Source organism: Hemicordylus capensis, chromosome 6, assembly GCF_027244095.1.
Source record: "Hemicordylus capensis ecotype Gifberg chromosome 6, rHemCap1.1.pri, whole genome shotgun sequence".
NCBI lineage: Eukaryota > Metazoa > Chordata > Lepidosauria > Squamata > Cordylidae > Hemicordylus > Hemicordylus capensis.
The window spans coordinates 97,645,800-97,666,484 of record NC_069662.1 but is presented as its reverse complement, the minus strand read 5'-3'; the positions used below and the strand labels follow the sequence as shown (position 1 = coordinate 97,666,484).

The window sequence follows — 20,685 nt, the reverse complement described above, 5'->3', positions numbered from 1 at the left end:
ATTTGATCACATAAATTGCACTGGTAATATACCATCAGGTTGGACCCAAAGTATAATTATTCCTGTACATAAAAGGGGAGAGAAAACCCTACCTTCCAGTTACAAGCCAATAAGCTTGATTGATATAATAGCAAAAATATGTGCTAAGTATTTACTCATTAAATTGGAGTCCTGGGCAATATAAAATGGCCACTTTGGGACATAACAGAAAACTGCAGGTCCAGCGGACCCACAGTTTGCCTCCATTGCCCCGGCATGCTCCCAGATGATTGTGATCTGCAGTCTGGGAGATTGCAAAGGGGGAAGAACTGGCTGCGCATACTTCTTCCGCCGCAAGAAGGACAGCCATGGCAGCCAATTGAGTAGGAGAGAGGGTGGAGCTTCCTGCAGTTAACTCTGGTTTGTGCAGCTTGTACAAACCGTAGGGCATGGGGGCAGAATCCGGACAACATGATGCCTCCTTCAAACCTGAGGTTTTGGTGGCAAAACTCAATGCAAACCAAAAGTTCAAATTTACAGGTGAAACTCGGAAAATTAGAATATCGTGCAAAAGTCCATTAATTTCAGTAATGCAAATTAAAAGGTGAAACTGTTATATGAGACAGACGCATTACATGCAAAGCGAGATAAGTCAAGCCTTAATTTGTTATAATTGTGATGATCATGGCGTACAGCTCATGAAAACCCCAAATCCACAATCCCAGAAAATTAGAATATTACATGGAACCAATAAGACAAGGATTGTAGAATAGAACAATATCGGACCTCTGAAAAGTATACAGTGTACTGTGCTTGATTGGCCAGCAAACTCGCCTGACCTGACCCCATAGAGAATCTATGGGGCATTGCCGAGAGAAGGATGAGAGACATGAGACCAAACAATGCAGAATTGCTGAAGGCCGCTAATGAAGCATCCTGGTCTTCCATAATACCTCATCAGTGCCACAGGCTGATAGCATCCATGCCACGCCGCATTGAGGCAGTAATTGCTGCAAAAGGGGCCCAAACCAAGTACTGAGTTCTATTCTTCAATCCTTGTCTTCTTGGTTCCATGTAATATTCTAATTTTCTTGGTATAATATTTTAAAACACTATCCTGGCCCAGAGGATTATCTATTTAAAATAAATAACTTTTGCTTGAGAAAGGAGCTTATTCTTGCAAGGTAACAATTAATACCCTCTTCTGTTCTTGAAGGTAGATTAACCAAGACACCTAATCAGGTATGTTTCTGCCATTGTGGCTTGAAAGATGTAGAGGATCTTCTTCACTACCTGTTTAAGTGCCCTTTGACAGGGGATATTAGGAAAAAAACATCTTGTAGATCTGGGAGAAAATTGTGTCAATTGGTCAGTCTGTCAGAAGATAGATTATTTTCTTTTTAACAAAGATCTAGAAATACTAAGAAGAGTTGCAATTTTTTTGAAGGAACTAACAAAGGCCTCGATATTTTTTTTTTAAGGTAAAAGAAGCAGAAACTACAGATGCTGAACTTGTTGACCTTGTTGACTGTAGTAATTGCATTTGCAATTACTGCAAAGGAAATTATGCCGAGATATAAACATTAGAAGAAGAGTTTAGCAGATATGTTAATTGTAGAAAGGAATTTAGATTTTCTAGAATCTGTCTTTTCAACTAGAACATTTTACTGATTTTTAAAGTTTTTTAATGTTATGGTTTTTAACTTAACTCATTTTATATTGCAACTACTTATTTTAATGCAGTTGAATTTCCAATCTTCATCTTGTGAACCTGTGTTTAAATTTTTGTAAATGCATTTATCATTTCACATTGTGATGACATCAGTTTTAAGCAATAAAGAACGTCAACTTGAAAAGAGGTGTGCTGCATATTTTTACAGCTCTTGTTAGGTTTTGGCCTGTCAGTCACATCAAAACAGTTTGCAAAACAGCTGCCAAAATATGATTGATAACAAGGAAAAGATATATTTACAGGTGTGTTTCCATCACGGGGCTAGCAACATGGGCACTTGACTATAGAGTAGTACAGGAGAACCTCAGTATTTGCAGGGGTTCCATTCCAGGCTGCAGTCGCATATATGGAAACCACGAATATCAAGTCATTGAGCCTATGGGATCGCAGGGATTAGGTTCCCGGTCAGCCAAAAATTGGCCAGATTTTGCAGTGGGGAAGCTTCTTGCCATTCTCTGCTACTTCCCCTGAATCATGCTGTGCTCCCAAATAGGCCAAAAATCAGCAAGTGTCCCCCTCCCCCTTTTTTAACAAGGACATGAGCCATTTTGTGGCTCCATTGAAGAAAATGGCTGCTGGAAATGATCTCCACGGTCATTTCCAGCCACCTCCGACCTGCGGATATGCGAAGTAGGGATGTCCCCCCTCCCCTTTTCGTTTGCGTATGCTGAGTTCGGGTGTCTTTTTCCCAACTGCGGATACACAAATCCACTGATAATGAGGTCTACCTGTATTTGCAGTAACATGCAGCATATCAGGACAGATTGTTGGTATAGCTTGTCAATCAAGCCTTTCTCTGCACTGTAACAACCATCATGTATTCGATGGCTGTTCTAGATAAGCAAATATACAGATAGATAAACAAAAATGGAGAAAATTCCCTATGACTGAGGTCTCTCTTCGTGCCTTCTTATCTCTGTTTGTGCAGCACCTAATGCCCTGGCAACCTGGTCTTGCTTTGCACTAGAAAAATTAGCAATGACTATCTTCACAGAAGAGGCTGGCATTCTTGTGGTCATTGGATTTATTGTGCATACTCTTACAAGTATATTTTAACCTTTTATATTAAAAAATAAGGAATGTAATTAAGCAAACTTCAAGTTATTTGGAAAAATATGCTTTCTACTTATTAGCTCTTTTCCTTGTGTTGACATTTATAGTTGCCAAATACCTTTCGGAGATGTGTGGGATTGTAAATGCATCCAGTAGCTGATTGAATTGTTTTCTGAAAAGAAGATGGCTGTGAGGCAGGCAGTTCTTCTCACTAAATTTATTTTTTCCAAGTTTCAATTAATGTTGAGGCAGGGAGGACAGATGATGATGTTCTAACATGGTTTAATTCATTAAGGACAAATTAAGTCCAAATTAGTTTAAAGTAATTGTGCCTCACGAAGGGGGGAAACAATATTGCAGACAAAATATATCAATTGCATTTTCCCTTACATGTTGAGGTAATATTTTATATTAAGGCCCCTGCACAAGATCAAAGAGCACTGGAGGCATTGTTCTTGGTCATTTAAACTGAGTAGTGGTGGCAATTATTGTCTCCTTCTGCAGATTATAATTAATCTTAGATGCTCTTCCATAATAGCCTGTGTAATTCTCATACCATGGCCCAGGGGGCATTTCCATGACCAATACAATAGTTTATTATCCCCTCTGGCTCCCACCAATTATTGTGATGCTTGATCATTTGAAAATGTCTAAAGGGTGACTTGCTAGCTAAGGAGAAGCACTTTCACTAGCATATTCATGTTATATCCAGGACTGGTGTTTGGCATCGGCTCATGGGCCTACAGCTGACCCCAGCAAGGCCCCATGAACTATATGGAGGGGATGTTGGGAGGAGGCAACAACGTGCGTCTCTTACACCCCGCTACCTTCTCTCCACCCATCTTCCCTATCCATAAACTGTGATGTTCCCATTTCTGGATGGAAAGAAGGCAGGAGCTGCGTGAGAAACTTGCAGCAATGCTACCTTCTCCTGCCCTCCCCATCCACCTATGAACTTTCTCCAAGAGACTCTTGCAGTGATGCAGGATTCTTCTTCTGGAAGGAAAGTCCATTTGCTATGAGGATCAGGAGCCACAACTCCTGTGGGATTCAGCTGCAGTTGCCCCACCTTCCCCATCAATATAGCAACAACTCTTCTTCTCCCATCCTCCCTGGCTCTTCTTGCTGCCACTACTGCCATATTGATGAGGAAGGGGGCATCTACTGGCGAGTCCCCCTGCCACCTTCCACATCACTGTGGCAGTGACAGAAGCAGCTCTTCCACTATTCAGTCTCCAAGGATAGGACATGCTGCTGCCAGAACCTCATCAATTGGGAAGTTGGGAAGGGGAGATGAGCTGATGTGGAGTGCCTTGGTGGACTTCCCCCTGCCAATCAGTGTAGTGGCAGGTACAATTCTCTTTCTGCATCCTCGGGGGTGGGACAAGGAGAAGCTGTTGTTATCTTCTCCTTATCAAGAAGAGCTTCTTTCACAGCACACATTAGCCCCCCCCCAATAAAGCTACCCACCTACTGAAAAGGGGGCCTCTAGGTGTTTGGGTGCCAAGAGCCCTCACAGACTGGAGGAGTTAGCTTTCATTATAGCTGCTGACAAATTGAAGATTAAGGCCTGCTGCTGCTGTGCTGTGTTAGAATGGCACCAGTGCATACATTATAGGGAAGCATTGTTTTGTGGAATATTTTATATTAATATTAATCTTTTTGCCAAAGGTCCTCTAAGAATGTATACTCCTAAAAATGCCAAGGAAAATACAAAGTTATTCTCAGAACCACTTGCTTTTGTGTCTCTCTGAAGGCTACTGTCTACTTTTGCCTCATCTGACGGCACTTGCAGAAGCATGTTTGGATTATCAACAGCAGTGTCTTCTTAGGACACAGTCCCTCTTGACACCTAAACTTTTCTTTAGAAACAACAAAGCTATAATAACTTGTAGTTGCAACCCAAATAATTAAACCTCATAAGTGGCACTCCCATGAGCAAAGCAAGGTCATTTCCCTGGGAGAAAACTGATAAGGTCTAGAATGTGCTGTTGCTCCTTTGATGTTTGCCTAATGAGTTCTGAAGAAGTGGTACTGGCATTAGGACATTGACAGATAAAATATGTCAATAAACAATGAAGGTCATGCAAGCAATCAGGGAAGTAAGGGAAAGGAGAGGGACTATGTGATTCAGTCTGATGGGGCTGTTTCTCCAGTGGATCATAGAATGGATATGTCTATGCCAGGACTCCTCAACTTTGGCTCTCCTGCTGTTTTTGGACTATAACTCCCATAATTCCCAGCAACAGTGGCCAATAGCCAGGGGTTTTGGGAGTTGTAGGCCAACATCTGCAGGAGGGCTGAAGTTGATCAGCCTGATCTATGCCGTTGTCAAGAAGCTCCCCTAGTTGAAACAAAAGACTTCCCTAGTTGTAACAAGAGTGTTATTTTGAAAACACTCACTTGTGACTTTCATTGATGTATCATGCCCGAGTTTGGACTTTACAGAATGTGTGCACCTTCTTTTATCAGAGTTGTCCTAAAGGCACTGCAGAATTGCTAACTCTCAGATCCTGCTTTACTGATTATTTACTTGCAGCAAAAAGACTAGGAGTTATTGACTGACCAATTATGATGGTATCTTGAGCTGTTGTAGCTTAATTTCAAGATTTTAAAACTTATTTCCCAAACTGAACTCTTTAAATATTTTTGGAAGCATATGACAGCAGTTCAGTGCACACTTACTCAAGAGAGAGCCCCATTAAATACAGCAGAACTTGCTTCTTAGGAAATGTGTTCCCTGTATGCATGTAAAGTTATAAAACATCATTCAATGGAAAATTTAAACTGTACTTTTCATAAGTATGTCATCTTTATGACATACTTGTGTTGCCATCCCGAACACAGTATCCCTCCAGTGGCTGTTCCTGGTATCTATCTTATGTTTCTTTTTTAGATTGTGAGCCCTTTGTGGACAAGGAGCCATTTTATTTATTTTATTTTATTTCTATGTAAACCGCTTTAGGAACTTTGGTTGAAAATTGTATAAATATTCATCATATTCAATGTATCTTTATATAAAACACTCTAAATTAGTTCTATGGTAAAGAACATGAATTATTTCCTTTGTTTCTTTGCAGTTTTATGCGCTGAAAGAGTGGGCCAGATGACTAAAACATACAATGACATTGATGCTGTTACACGTCTTCTTGAAGAGGCAAGTATCTCATGTTTATAAGAAATTATTAAAGGAATATAACACAATTATTTGCCTTTGAAAATGTCTGTCACCTTTATCACTGACGAGGTAAATATTCTGTATACATGTAAGAATAATATACATAAAGGTTTCATTTGAGGGTGGGGGGTTCTTCCTTGTATTGATCCTGTATGTAATCCACTTATGGTTAGTCATAACTTTGTTGAGAGCAAAAGAATAGGATTTTAATTGCAGGAAACCAGCATCCATTTATTTCATTGAGATCTAGTTCCAACTAAATGTTGTGTGCTTTGTATTCATGCACAGCTGAAGTGTATGCATTGCACAAATGTCAGCTTAGAAATACAATATTTTTACTATAATTATGCAAAACACTATAAAGTAAAAGGTTTTATTTTTATCAAGCTATATACCTACTTGACGGCACACTTTACCTTTATCAATAATGAAGTCAATTCAGCTAAAGTCAGTTGTGAATGTCTTATTAAAAGCAATGAAACTCACATTATTTTAATATGCATTTATAAATATGTAGTATTTATATAAATTTAATATTTATAATTTTAATAATTAATATCTTATTTTATTAAAAATATTTGACTTGTAATCAAAGGCTCTTGGAATAGCTTAGGTTAGCCACAACTGACTTGTTACATTGGCTTCAAAATGCACAATTCTATTCATGTTTACTCATGAATAAGTCCCTGTTTTTTCAGTGAGGCTTACTTCCAGATCAGTGTACATAGAGTTGTAGCCTAGTAATAAGCATTTTCAGCTGGATTGGAACTTAAAAAATAAATAAAAAATTTCAGTAGCAAATGGAGTTCATCAGTCAGCAAAAATATTTTAGTGGGGTAACGTGGTATTGAGGCCAGCATAATCGGTTTCCATTGTAATCTGAGTTAAACTGCTTAGGAATTATCTTGTAAGGAAGAGTTATTCCTTACCAGAAGTAACTTGTAAAGAAGACTTATTAGCAAGGTTATTGAGAAATATATGAATATCTCCTATTGCTAATACAGAAATCAAATTTGGTCCATAATGAAGCCACAGTATTTGAACGTTAGCAGGGATGTCATGTGGCACATAGTATACTTATCCTGTGTCAGGTAAATTGGTTATAGGGATGTGCACAAACTGAAAATTGCAGTTTGGTTTGAATTTGGACCAAATTCGAACCGAACCACTGGTCCATGAACTAGTTTAATCGAACCAACCGGCCAGTCCGGTCCATTCAACCAAACTGGTGGTTTGAGGGGCTGTACTTGTAAAGGGGAATTCAGTCAGGATTCCCCTTTACAAGCAAAGGGGTGGGGGAATCCTTGAAAAGTGTTCTAAAGGGCGGGGGGGAGGCAGCAGGAGAAGTTGATTAAGGCTTTTACCAGCCCCATGCTTGCCCCACCCCATGCTGCAGCTCAAGCGCACGGCACTCCCTCTCCAGCAACCCGCCCTTGCAGCAACATGGTTCCTGCCTCCAAGGATCCATGAACTCCATGCAAATGGCCTCCTCAGAGACTGGAACCATGTCGCTGCCACACAGGTGGATTTCTGTAGAGGGAGTGCTGTGCGCTTGGGTTGTGCCAGGGGGGTAAGCGGTGGTGCCAGCAGCTGGTGACAGTTCTTCACCCCCTCCCCCCCCCCAGCCACCCTTTAGAACACCTTTCAAGGATCCCCACCCTTTGCTTGTAAAGGGGAATCCTCACCAGATTCCCCTTTAGAAGCATAACCCCTCAATCCCAAACTGGTCCACCACAGACTGGGATTGGTTCAGTTCAATTGCGGACCAGACCATCTCTGGTCCAGTTTGTGGTTGAACTGGTTTGGGATTGTGCAGTTCATGCATACTCCAAATTGTTTACCAGTTTGTTTCCAGGCTCAGTTCAAAATGCTGCTGTTAACCTGGTTGCATTTAGAGCTTAATAGATCATTTTAAGGGACTTAATACACTTCAACCATGTGTATTAAAAAAAGCATTACAATCTGCTTTTCAAGCCCTGCTCTCTGGCCCACCATTCATTGAATTACATTTAGCAGGTTCAGGCACAGGATTTTCTTGGTTGTGGCTCTATGATTGAGGACCACTGTTTCCAAGGATGTCCAACAAACCTCTGCTTTGCCTTCAGATGTTTGCTGAAGACACTGCTCCTTCTATAAGGTATTTAATGAGGCCTTGATCTTGCTGGCTGATGTATTTTATTGTTGTGCTTTTTAACACTGTTGTTTTGTTATAATTTTAATGTTGTTAGCTGCCTTATGAATATGGTACACTGTAAAAAGCAAAATACAAATGCATAAAGTAAAATATTTTATTTTATCAATTTGTATCCACCTGTCACAATGTGCCATATTCACACAGCCATTCATATTAATGTTTAAAAACAACAACAACAACCCTAAAATCATATTAAAACAGTGAAGCACAGCAATTAAATAAATCATTTATCAAGGTCAATTCTATAATTCCTAACAGGTTCCAACAAATTCTGTGATTATGAGCAGAGCGTTGAACCACAACTAAACCCAGTTCAGAGAGGCTTTTCCCATGAACTGGAACTGTACCCAAACCAAAATTTTCTTTGATGCCTTGGACTGAAAATGTCTAAACACAAAAAGTGATAGCAGATTCAAATATGTGGCTTAATAATCAGTTGCCTGACTTACAATTGGATTATTCTTATTTTATTTTACTGTTTTCATCCTATATATTTTGTTTTCTATAAACTTTACAAAATTCAAAATAAGCATATTAAAACATAGTTTTTATCAAGTTAAACTTTAAAAAGTTCAGTTCAGACACTTTGAATTAGTTTACATTTCATACAGAATAGTACCAAACACTTTTGCTTGCAATATTAATACTATACAATGAATTCAATAATTCATTGTATAGTATTAATATTGCAAGCAAAAGTGTTTGGTACTATTCTGTATGAAATGTAAACTAATACAAAGTGTCTGAACTGAACTTTTTAAAGTTCGTGACTGGCATCCTAAGTTATTCAGTAGTACTCCAAAGGAGTTACTCTAAAGGACTACTTAATTTCAACAGAACTGTGGAGTAATTTAGTCAGTCAACCACTGTCTGAATTGAAGCTGAACCAGAGAGTTAAAAAATGCTGAGGAACCAGAATTTAATAGAATTAAAATGTTTGAGTTAAATTATTCAGTGTATCTTATTATGGTACTCTGATCTGTGTCAACTTTATTTAGAAATCAATCCTACTGACTTTAAAGGAACTAATTCTTGTAGTCCTAAGCATGCTAACTTAGAATAAATTTGATTGCAGTAGCAGAGACTTCAGAGAGTGGGTCTAGGATTAAGGTTCAAGTAGTCAATTATAAAGCCAGTTGAATGGCATTCATTAATTTAATTGTTCTTCATATTGATAGAGAAATTCCAGGAATTCAGGGTTTGTTTAATGAGCAGAGGCCCTCACCATCCATCAGGTTCAAGCTTTTATTGATCACAACATGCCAGGTGTCTCTCTTCCAAGAGCACACACTCAGGCTTTTGGCAAGAGTATTTATACTGTTTACAGGCTATAGGATTAAATACAGAGCCTGTCAGAGGCCAAAGTTTCATAGTATACACCATTCATACTAGTACAAGCAAAATAAAGCTTAGCCATTGGTAAGCTTGAACCAATTACAAGGCAATGAACCAATTACAAAGCAAAACCCAGCAATAATGCACCAATCAGCTTTAGCTGTGCTGATGCCTAGTCAGGCAGGGCAAGCTATGGTTAACAGGTGTTTACTCAGGTGGGGCAGAGTATTGTTTCCAAGAAAAGGGGCCCTTGTAACAGCAGGGTGCAGAAACTTGTGACCTTTAGGGCTTATGTAGGTAACACAACTAGGTGAAAAGGAATAGTGAAATTTTCCTTAATCAATATTAACATCCCGGAAGTTTATAAAAGATTCAGAAACTATTCTGGAAACAGTAACTTTCTGGAAGTACCATGGATTACAGGAAATAGGTGTGTTGTGTGCTTTTCAACAAAAAGTTCACAAAGTGGTTTATATAGAAGCAGAAATTAACAAATGAGGAAAGAAATTAGTAGATGGTTCCCTGTCCCAAAATGGCTCACAATCTAAAAGGAAATATTAGATATACACCAGCAACAGCCACTGGAAAAATGCCTTGCTGGAGCTGGATAGAGACCACTTGAAAATGTGCCTCTTTGCCCAGTTAGCAGGGATTCCGATTAACTGGAAGTCATAGTTTCGGTCTCAATTGATCCAGGATCTCACTGGCTGGACTTTGGCATGCCAGTATCTCTCAATGTTAATCCACACATATAATGCTGGGTTGATGGTACTGGGCTACATCACAGGGTGCTTGTAAGAATTACTGAGATGAATTAGGCAGTAACCTTTGCACTCTTTGGAGGAGTGCTATATACAATACTTGCAACTTACGGTTTTCAAATAAAGCAACAGAAAAACTGGATTGCATTAACTTTCTCTCTCTGTAAAAGGACTTTGCTTTTGTATGTGTATCTAGTTTACTGTATATATCAGTTTTCTGTTTGTGGGTGTCTCCTGCATAATACAAAGAAAAGAAAATGAGCACAAATTTTTAGCTTCCATGTATGAAAAAGCTAACAAGGAAGCCAGTACACCTCCCCAGAACATGAACTGAATGTTTTTTGTGCTTCCAAAAGGTGGTTATTTTCTAAATGAGCCAGTAATTGAGTCCCCTTGTTTTCTATTTTTTTCCTTTTTATAGAAAGAGCGGGATTTAGAATTAGCTGCTCGTATTGGCCAGTCATTATTAAAGAAGAATAAATCTCTAACTGAGAGAAATGAATTCCTTGAAGAACAAGTGGAGCATATCAGAGAAGAGGTAAGGCTTATACTGATTGTTTCTAGTCCAAAAAGTTTCTAGTCCTACTCCCTTTTCTGCTAAGCCAAGCTCATTTGTCTTCATTTGTCTTCATACCTTGCTATTTCCTCCCTGCCTGTTCTATATTGCCCTGTGAGGACCAGCAGGCAAACTATTAAAAAGAGTTGCCATGATGCTTGGCCTCTCAGTGCTGCTTCATCCATCCAGCCTGATCCTTTTTGAGCCCTAGCAGGATACTTTTCTCTCACCTTCCACTACTTATTAGCAGAGGTGCACCTAGATAATTTTGGAGCCTGGACCTAAAGGCTTTTGGAGGCCCCCCCGCTGCAAGTTAAACATCATTTTTTAACTCGTCGGTTCCTGAGGGCACAAACCACACTACCCAGGACAGACTAAAGAGGATTTAGGGGACCCCAGGGGGTGTGGAGGCCCTGGACTTGGGCACCAGAGTCCAGGGGTAAGAGTGCCTCTGCTTATTCGTCCCACATCTATGCCAGTTTGCCCAAACCCTTTCCTATTTCTACTTCCTTTCATGCCTCTCAGTAGGTCTTGATACCTTTTGGGTATCGGTCATTGCTTAGTCATCCATTCATGCCCAACTGCTATGCTCACTTGACTCTGCCCATTCTCTTAATGCCACTGTAATCCTTGCCACGCTCCCAGTAATATCAGACTTTCCTTCTTCATGTTCTTCTGAACAGTAGAAGAATATGTACCAAGGCACTGCTGGGAAGAAATGTTCCCCTCATCCTGAAGTACTGCTCTAGGTTGAGACTCCATTATGCAAATTCCAACATCAGACCCTTTTGTTTCCCATCTTTCACACCCAAACCCATAGTTTTCATCAATATTAAGGTATCAAAGGAATCTGTCTTTTCAGTTACATTTGCTTTTTTGTTTACATCTACAGAATCCTTTAAATGTCTTTAAGACTGAGTATGTGTTTTCCTTACACATCAAATATTCAAAATACAATGCCATTAAGAATGGATTTTTCACTATTGCTGTTTTTGGTTTCCCTGCTCAGTGAGATTTTGAAATATTCGTGTTCTGTACCTCAGAATTATTATGTATCTCACATGTTAGCAGTCAGACCCTTTTTCAGTGAGGTATTGGCTTAGTTTAAAAGATTTACTTAATTTGAGATATGACCAGTATCCAAAAGAAGCAAATAGAGATGTCTTGCTTCAAGGACATTTGTGCTTAGAAAATTAATTACCAAGAATTACTGCCTGTCATTTAAAAATATTATTTTTGGAGGGTGGGGAAGGCTACTTTACAGTGTTTGGATTAGAATCTGTAAAGAGTATGTGTCAAAACATCAGTGAATACATCTTCACATATTGAGTCCATAAATGTGAGAATTCAAATTGAAAATTTAAATACAAGCCAGAACCTCCAGTATCACAAGATCTGGCTTAACGTTAGGATATTTGCAAGTCTGTGAATTCTTCTGCATCTAGATTTAGTCTGGCACTCATGTTCAATAAATTCACTTAAATCATGAGAGCGAGAAATGTTAATAGACTGGAATTCTCAAACTATATAAAGTCCTGCTGGTTACTCTGAACTAAATACCATTGGAATGAATGAGACTTGACTGATTTAAGTCCCATTAATTTCAACAGGGTTTAGTCATAACTAAGTTAATCTGGATCCTCTCCACTGTGTATTTCTCTTGTTTATCTCTTTCCGCAGGTTTTAGTAATAAAACTTTATGCTTCTTTTCAATTTATACTATACATCAGGGGTTCCCAAGTTCCCAACCTGTGGTACTCCAGATGTTGCTGAACTACGACTCCCATCATCCCCAGCATAATAAATTTTAGTTGGGGATGATGCGACATCTGAAGTGCCACAGTTTGGGAACCTTTGCTATATATGTGTGAAGAGCTAACCTGGTATGCATTACGGAGACATGGTTGGGAGACAGTAGTGGTCCTGTTTGTTCCCAGCTTCTCCTGGTGGGATACTGTTCAGGTGAGAGGCTGTGGGCAGGGAGGTGGAGTGGCTGTGGTCTATGAGAATACCATCTCCTTTACCAGGATCCCTGTCAGGAATTGGCCTAGGTTGAATGTGTGTACCTAAGCCTAGGGACTAAGGATAGGCTGGGACTTCTGTTGGTGTACCAACCATTCCGCTGCCCAGTGGAGTCCGTAACTGAACTGACTGATCTGGTTGCGGAGTTGGCATTGGAGTTGCCCAGGTTGTTGTTGGTGGGGGACTTTAATGTTCAGTTTGGGACCAGGTTGTCAGAACGGCTCAGGAGTCATAGCCATGACAACTATGGGCCTATCCCAAGTAGTCTTTGGACCGACGCATGATGCTAGTCATGCACTTGACTTGGTCTTTTGCTCGGATCAGGGTGGTGTGCCTGAGGGTGTGGACAAAGTGCTTTGGACTGTACATCCTGCAACCTGTTCTCGTGACCCTTGCCCAACTTTCTGGTAATCATATTATTAGAGAGGGTCTGGTAAATATTATAACTGCTTCTCTAATGAAGGGCAGGATGCTTGAGGCTATTATTGACCTTATTTGAAAAAAAGTGTGTTGGATCCTTCAGAATTCGCTAATTACAGACCTATTTCCAATCTTCTGTGGTTGGAGAAGGTGATTGAGTGGGTAATGGCCTCTTGGCTCCAGGCAGTTTTGGATGATGCAGATTATCTAGACCCATTTCAAACTGACTTTCGAGTGGGCTTTGAGGTTGAGACTGCCATGGTTGGCTTGATGGATGATCACCAATTGGCTATTGACAGAGGGAGTGTGACTCTGCTGATCCTTTTGGATCTCTCGGCAGCTTTCAATACTATCAGCCATGGAATCCTTCTGGGTCGCCTGAGGGAGGTGGGATTTGGTGGCGTTGTTTTACAGTGGTTCCATTCCTACTTCTCCGGTAGATTCCAGATGGTGTTGCTTGAAAGCAAGAACTAAAGTATGGAGTTCCTCAAGGCTCCCATACTGTCTCCAGTGTTCTTTAACATCTACATGAAACTGTTGGGAGAGATCATTAGGAGGTTTGGTGCAGGTTTTATCAATACGCTGATGACACCCAAATCTGTTTCTCCATATCAACCTCCATATGGCATAACTTCCCTAAATGCCTGCCTGGATGAGGGATAACTGAAATTGAATCTGAATAAGCCATCGGTACTGACTGTGGGTGCCACCTAATGGCGCAGCAGGGAAATGACTTGACTAGCAAGCCAAAGGTTGCCGGTTCGAATCCCCACTGGTATGTTTCCCAGACTATGGGAAACACCTATATCGGGCAGCAGTGATATAGGAAGAGGCTGAAAGGCATCATCTCATACTGCGTGGGAGATGGCAATGGTAAACCCCTCCTGTATTCTACCAAAGACAACCACAGAGCTCTGGTCGCCAGGAGTTGACACTGACTCGATGGCACACACTGACTGGGGGGAGGTCAGGACCCGAAAGATGGTTTAGATCTGCCTGTTCTGGATGAGGTTACACTCCCCTGAAAGTTCAGGTACCTATAGCTTGGGAGTGCTCCTGGATCCAAAATTCTCTCTGGTTTCTCAGTTTGAGGCATTGACCAGGGGCGCATTTTACCAGCTTTGGCTGATCCGCCAGCTATGTCCATTTCTAGAGGTAAATGACTTTAAAACAGTGGTCCATATGCTGATAGCCTCCTGACATGACTACTGTGATACATTCTATGTGGGGCTGCCTTTTTACATAGTCCGGAAACTACTATCGGTACAGATTTTGTCAGCCAGACTGGTCTTTGGGACAATCTGAAGGGACCATATAACACTGATTTAAAAAGAATTGCACTGGTTGCTGATATGTTTCCAAACATAATACAAAATGCTGGTTATTACCTATAAATCCCTCAACAGCTTAGGTCCAGGGTACTTAAGAGAACACCTCCTTTGTCATGAATCCTGCAGCCTATTAAGATCATCTGGGGAGGTATAGTTATGGTTTCCACTATCTTGTTTAGTGGCAACTCTGGACTTGCCTTCTCTGTGGCTCTCCAGTGCTTTGGAATATGCTCCATGTCAAAATAAGAGCATCTCTATCTCTGTTTAGGAAGACCCTCAAGATACACCTGTTTTATCAGGCTTTAAACTGAAATTAATTTTAAACTGTTTCTCTGTTTTTATGCTATGAAACTGTTTTAACTTTTTAAATATATGAAATTGTTTTGTTTTTACTCTGTTTTGTGTGTGTTGTTTTGAGTCGTGTACACCACCTAGAGATACAAATATCAGCAGTATAAATGTGATTAAAAAATAAAATATAATCCTGTAATACAACAGGAACATTCATTACAAAAGTATGGGACAGATGATTGCACATTAACAGAACTGTAATTAACTAAATTAATGGCACCTCTGTGGACTGTACTTGTTCATACTTTATGAATGCAAGTAGGATCGCCTCTAAGAAGGATGTGCATTTCCTGAGTTATTTCCAGGCTAAACTTGCCAATTTGATTCAATCTACTTACTCATTTGAGACTGCAAGTGCACTTGATCATGTTCTATCTTACATTATTTAATCCTCATGATGGAGATAGTTATTAGCAGTGCAGTTATCTGGCCTTTTCTCTGTTTCCCTTTACTCAGTCCTTTCAACCCTGTCTTTCCCTTTTTTTGTCCTGTGACGACATGCTTTCTGTGTATTCTCTTACACGCACTGAAATTTCATTTCCCCCTTCTGCCTTGAGGACAGAGCCTTTCCCCTTTCCCAACTTCAAATAATTGCTTCTAACTTCTACCCTGTACAACTCTTTCCAGTAATACTAATTTATGAACACTGAGACTCAGACGCATTGTAAGGCACTAAAGAAAATGAGGTGAGTGCACTGGAGTAAACACTGTGCTGTATATCCACATGCTTCAGGCATAGTCTCTGGACTGTGGATTGTAAATTTGATTCTTTTAACTGTAAATTGACTATGAGAGAAGAAAAAGCATTTAGTAATCCAGTAGCATAAGTGACTGTATCTTCTCTGGAAAGACTTCCATTTTTTGCTGTGTTGCCAGTATATAAGGGGGAAACAGTTACTTCTTGCTATGGTGTGTCGTCATAGGATGGAATCTAATCCTGTCTCCATATCTAGAAATATGATAAAGAATCTACTGTAAAATGAGTTGTCATTCTAGTTTAGTTTGGAGAAGGTCACAGGATTTCATTGTCCCTTCTTTGCTCGAGTTAATTGTTAAACTTGCTCTAGTTAATTGTTAAAGTTTCATCTCTAGCCATTCCTTTCCAACATATTAGAGAAGCAGGCATTCTGCCAATGCTTCTGTGTTGTCAGCTCAAACACCAAGAGTTCTCTGGCCATTCTAGCCATAAAATAAATCAATTAAACTCACAGTCTTCATATTTGGACGACATGGCTTTAGACCTGCTTCCTTCCTTTTGTCTCATTGTGCTTATTAAGATAGAGTAAAGGCACCTTCTTAATGAATACTATGCATGCCACATTTTAAATATGCAAAGATAAGTAGTGTAGGCCTTTGCAAATATTTGACTCTAAATACATGAAGCCAGATAATCCTCACAGCCCCTCTGGCACTGCATGGAGGTGACTGTTCCCACTGCACATCTCTGCATGCTGGTGTGCTTTTCCCAGTGCCTGTGAAGCCCCTTAAAGAGAAACAGAGAACTGCTGAGCCCAGCAACATCTGGGAAAGCTCGTAGGGTGTGTTGGGAAGTGGAATGGAATCCTTCCAGCATTTTCTCCATAGAGCTGCTCGAGACCCTGTAGGATTGTATGGGGAAAGTGCTGGGAAGGACTCCACTTCCTATTGCTTCTCATGGCATTTTCTAGATGTTGCAGGGGCTTGTTATGGCTTTTTTAAGGGGCTCCATGGACTCTGGAGAAAAGCATGGCAGATTGCCGAGATGAGCAGTGGGAACAGTCACCCCTAGACAGTGCCAGGAGGTGGATTATTTAGCTTCTGGTATTTGGAACCATTTTGCTCAGTCCTAACACAGAGTCCTTTAACATCTTTTTCCTTAGGAGATCTGCCCACACCTGAATGCTTTATGTTCAGATTGAATTTGTTGAACAGCAATTCACCTATAGATAATAAATTGAGTTTTGGGTTTAAAAATTTTTAAATATGTTTTTGAAATGTTTGAAGTAGAAGCTTTAGGTTAGCCCAGTACAAAAATTTAAGGAGTCTGCATGTGTCACACTGACATACAAAGTCAGTGGCATATACAGTTCATCTATAAACCACACAGGGAGTGGGCTTCTTCTAGAAATAGAGGGTGAAATTGCAGGAGGTAGGGAGAGAGAGATTGAGAAACAAGACACTTGCTGGCAGAAAACTCTCCCTGTTGGAGGAAGGGCATCTTTGGATCCAGCTCATTATGTCTGGCTCAGCAGTGCATAGCCCTTTTTTCGCTGTACCTACAGAGTGCATAGCCAACAGCATGATGTGTTTACACATCCATACAGTCCTTGGGCATAAGCTGACAGTAGAACAAAAAGGCTTAAATCCAAATTCTTTGTGATTCAGCTGTTCAACTTAGTGATAATATTTTTTGCTATTGAGATTATCAGTAGCTCAGAAGAATTAGTTAATCTCCAGGTGAACTCTGTTCTCCTTTCGTTCCTCAATACATTTCCTCCTAAGTTCTAATGGGTATGCTTTATAAAACAACTCAAGGACAGGAGAGTGCAAGTTGCAAAGTTGTAGTCCCTAATTTGCAATATACTGTACCTATATTTTGTACAATGCAAAAAACCAAAAAAACTTCTGTGGGTTTCCAGGATCCTCGCAGATGTTTAAAAAAATAAGCTTCTGACCAGCAAGATGAGCATTTGTTGTAAAGCAATTGTTGAGGCAATGCATGCAGGAATCTGTGGTGTTTCTTCAGAATAGCTTCTGAGTGCACTCAGCACTTTGGACTCCAGCCAAGCATCCTTTGCACATCATGCAATATTGATGCAAGGTGTCACTTTGAAGCAAGCCTACCAAACTGACAGTTGCACTGTGCTTCACCTGACCCAGCTTATGATGATGTAATTATATCTCTTGCTTATCCACTTGCACACTGAATGCTACAGAGGTATGGAGAGCCACACTGAAGTAGCTAGCATAAAGTGGCTGCCATCCTTGTGAGTGATTCATCACCAGGTGGTTGTAGTTTTTCCCCCCATTAGTGTACTACCATTTAATTAACTACAGCAACAGATATAACACAGTGGTCAACTAGCAACATGTAATGTAAAGTTGTGGACAAGTAACCCTTCTTTAACCATAACAGGTTTTGGAATCTGTTTTGGAATACCAGTAGTTTCACATCTTCTTGTAAATTGACTAGCCTGAACAATACAAAGGTTGCCGTGCATTTTTGCATCCAAGGTATGTTTCAAAAAGGTTTGACAAGACTTCCCTATTTAATTTGCTCAGGTTTCTCAACTGCGTCATGAGCTGTCCATGAAAGATGAGCTGCTTCAGTTTTATACCAGCGCTGCTGAAGAGAGTGAGCCAGAGTCCATCTGTTCAACTCCGTAAGTCTGGATGAGAAATCAGGCATACTGTACTATGAGAGTCCTGTTTGCACCCCTCCACCTCACATGGTACTTGCATCCCCTACTGTTTGCAGAGATATGAGACTGGGATAAATTATATACTACAGCTCCCATTGGAAGGACCCAGCGATAAAATGATTCCTCTATAATGTAGTATCCTCCCAAGTAGCTATGTTAGCATCTTCAAAGCTGTTTTCTCTAGCGTCCTTTACATGTGCTTCTGGTTCATTCTGCAGCTCACTGCTCCATCAGAAGCACCCATGCAGGAAGTACTATTCAGCTGCTCCCATGGAAGTCTCAATTTCAGTGTTATGTTCACATAGCTTAGCACCACGATTCTGTTACGTAAGGGCTGATAGAAGATGTAACAGATTATGCCAATCTGATATTGATTATGTGTCTTGGGTTGACGATGCACAGGGGATTGAATTATTGAATAGGTCCAATACATCTGGGGATTGAATTATTGAATAGGTCCAATACATCAGGTTGGCTTGATGTGCTTGTAGGGAGTCCTTACCTGATCACTGAACAGTGGACTCCTCTTCTTTCTTCTTACAGGAAATCTTTTTTGTCAGCAGCAGTCGCAGCATTTCAAAATGCAATTTTTTTTTCTTTCTGGCTACCAATCCACAGTGGCTCAGGAAAGCAAGTAGCTCATGCAGAAGAGGGCAACCAAGATGATCACTGGCCTAGAGCATCTTATGAGGCAAAGCTAAATCATCTGGGTGTTCTAGTTTAGAAAAAAGGCGACTGAGGGGAGAAAAAATTATGCATGGTGGAGGGAAAAGTGTTTCTCTCTCACTACACCAGAACCAGGGGTCAGCCTTTGAAACTGAAGGTCAGGAAATTCAGGATCAATAAAAGGAAGTACTTTTTCACACAATGCATAATTAATCAATGGAATTCTCTGCCACAGGATGCAGTGATGGCCACCAGCTTGGATGGCTTTAAAAGGGGCTTATACAACAGGGATGTCAGGTATATCAATGGCTATTAGTCTTGATTACTGTAGGCTAACTCCAGACTCAAAGGCAAGATGCTCTGAATACCAGTTGTAGGGCAATAACATCACAAGAGAGGGCATGCCTTCACCTCTTGCCTGTGGGCTTCCCAGAGGCATCTGATGGACCACTGTGGGAAACAGAATGCTTGACTAGATAAGTCTTGGGCCTGATTCAGCAAGGCCATTCTTGTGTTCGAAAGTAATAGCAGGTCATCTTTCCCCAGTGCATTAGTGAAAAAAACAAAATGGCAGCACACTCAACTTTGCTCGAGTGCTACTTTAGGGTGGTCATTTTGTTTCCCAGCAATACACTGGGGAAAAGACAAAATGTGATGTTACTTCTGTCCCCGAGCCATTTTGGGCCAGTTGCCAGGAAGAAAAAATAGCATTTTGAAATGCCACAGCTGCCAGCAAGGAAAAAGATTTTCTGTAAACAGAAAGAAGAGGAGTCCACACTGCGCAATGATCAGATAAGCTCCTTTCCCCACTGATACAGACCTGTACAGTACAAATGTATCCAACACCTTTGTATTGGATTAAATTGTATTCGTTTATCAGGCAAAATTATATATCTGATCCTATTTGATGAAAAATTGTCCAATACAAATTCTCCATCACATTGGTTCCGATTATTGGCCTGATGCAATACACACCCTAATATGCAGTAATATGAGTGTACAGGGTAGGAACCACCAACTCCATACCAGTGTTCCCTCTAAGATGTGTGTGCGCGCACACATTTTTTGATATCCGCTCAGTTCATTTTAGATCCTGCTCAGGTTGAATCAGAAAGGCCCCACCCTGAATGCATGTGTGCACATACTGCCTTGCTACTGTCGTCCAGAACAAATCTAATTCTGCACACAGATGATTAGAGAACACTGCTCCATACCTGAGATTCTTTGCAGGCATCTCCTACTGGCTTACTACACTTAAGGGAGGGGGTAGTCAGTCTGCCTGTGAAGCAGACACGTTTTTCTTCTTTTCCATAAGGGTCACTTCATTTTGTTGTGCCCAGCTGCAACTATATTTTGAGCTAGATGTAATCATTTTGAGGAATTTTGTCCAGCAATACAACAGCATTATCTAGACTCACATTGACTTGACTCATCATCAGCAGTTCAATGAATCATTGAACAGCAAAAGAGGAAAGTCTTGTTTCACAGGCAGTTGATTGCATAGGCAGCATTACAACTCTTAAGTAAATTGCTTGCCTTTGTTGTCCTTTGTACCTGCTATTTTATTCTTGCATTATTTCATGAGCTTTTGAACCAGTGATAAAATTCTAAGATTACCCTTTTCAAAACAATCTTCTGTGGAGAGCAGAAGTTGGTTTTCTTCTATTGTTTTCGGTAGCTTAATTGCTTCTCCATTAGAAGTGGGT

The 20,685-nt window shown here is 40.4% G+C and overlaps 1 protein-coding gene across 7 annotated transcripts in view; it reads left to right on the top strand.

Moving 5' to 3' along the window:
• The window catches only part of TRAK1 (trafficking kinesin protein 1), a 114,768-nt gene that overhangs the window by 59,820 nt on the left and 34,263 nt on the right, over positions 1-20,685 (top strand). For 6 of the 7 annotated variants that reach the window (XM_053265074.1, XM_053265073.1, XM_053265070.1 and 3 more), the window contains 3 exons: positions 5,845-5,921; positions 10,654-10,770; positions 18,174-18,274. In XM_053265074.1, the coding sequence (XP_053121049.1) occupies positions 5,871-5,921; positions 10,654-10,770; positions 18,174-18,274 (269 nt within the window). In that variant the 5' untranslated portion in view covers positions 5,845-5,870. Of the gene's footprint in view, positions 1-5,844; positions 5,922-10,651; positions 10,771-15,539; positions 15,599-18,173; positions 18,275-20,685 lie in introns of those variants that run through there. The other variant, XM_053265075.1, reaches the window with a different exon arrangement.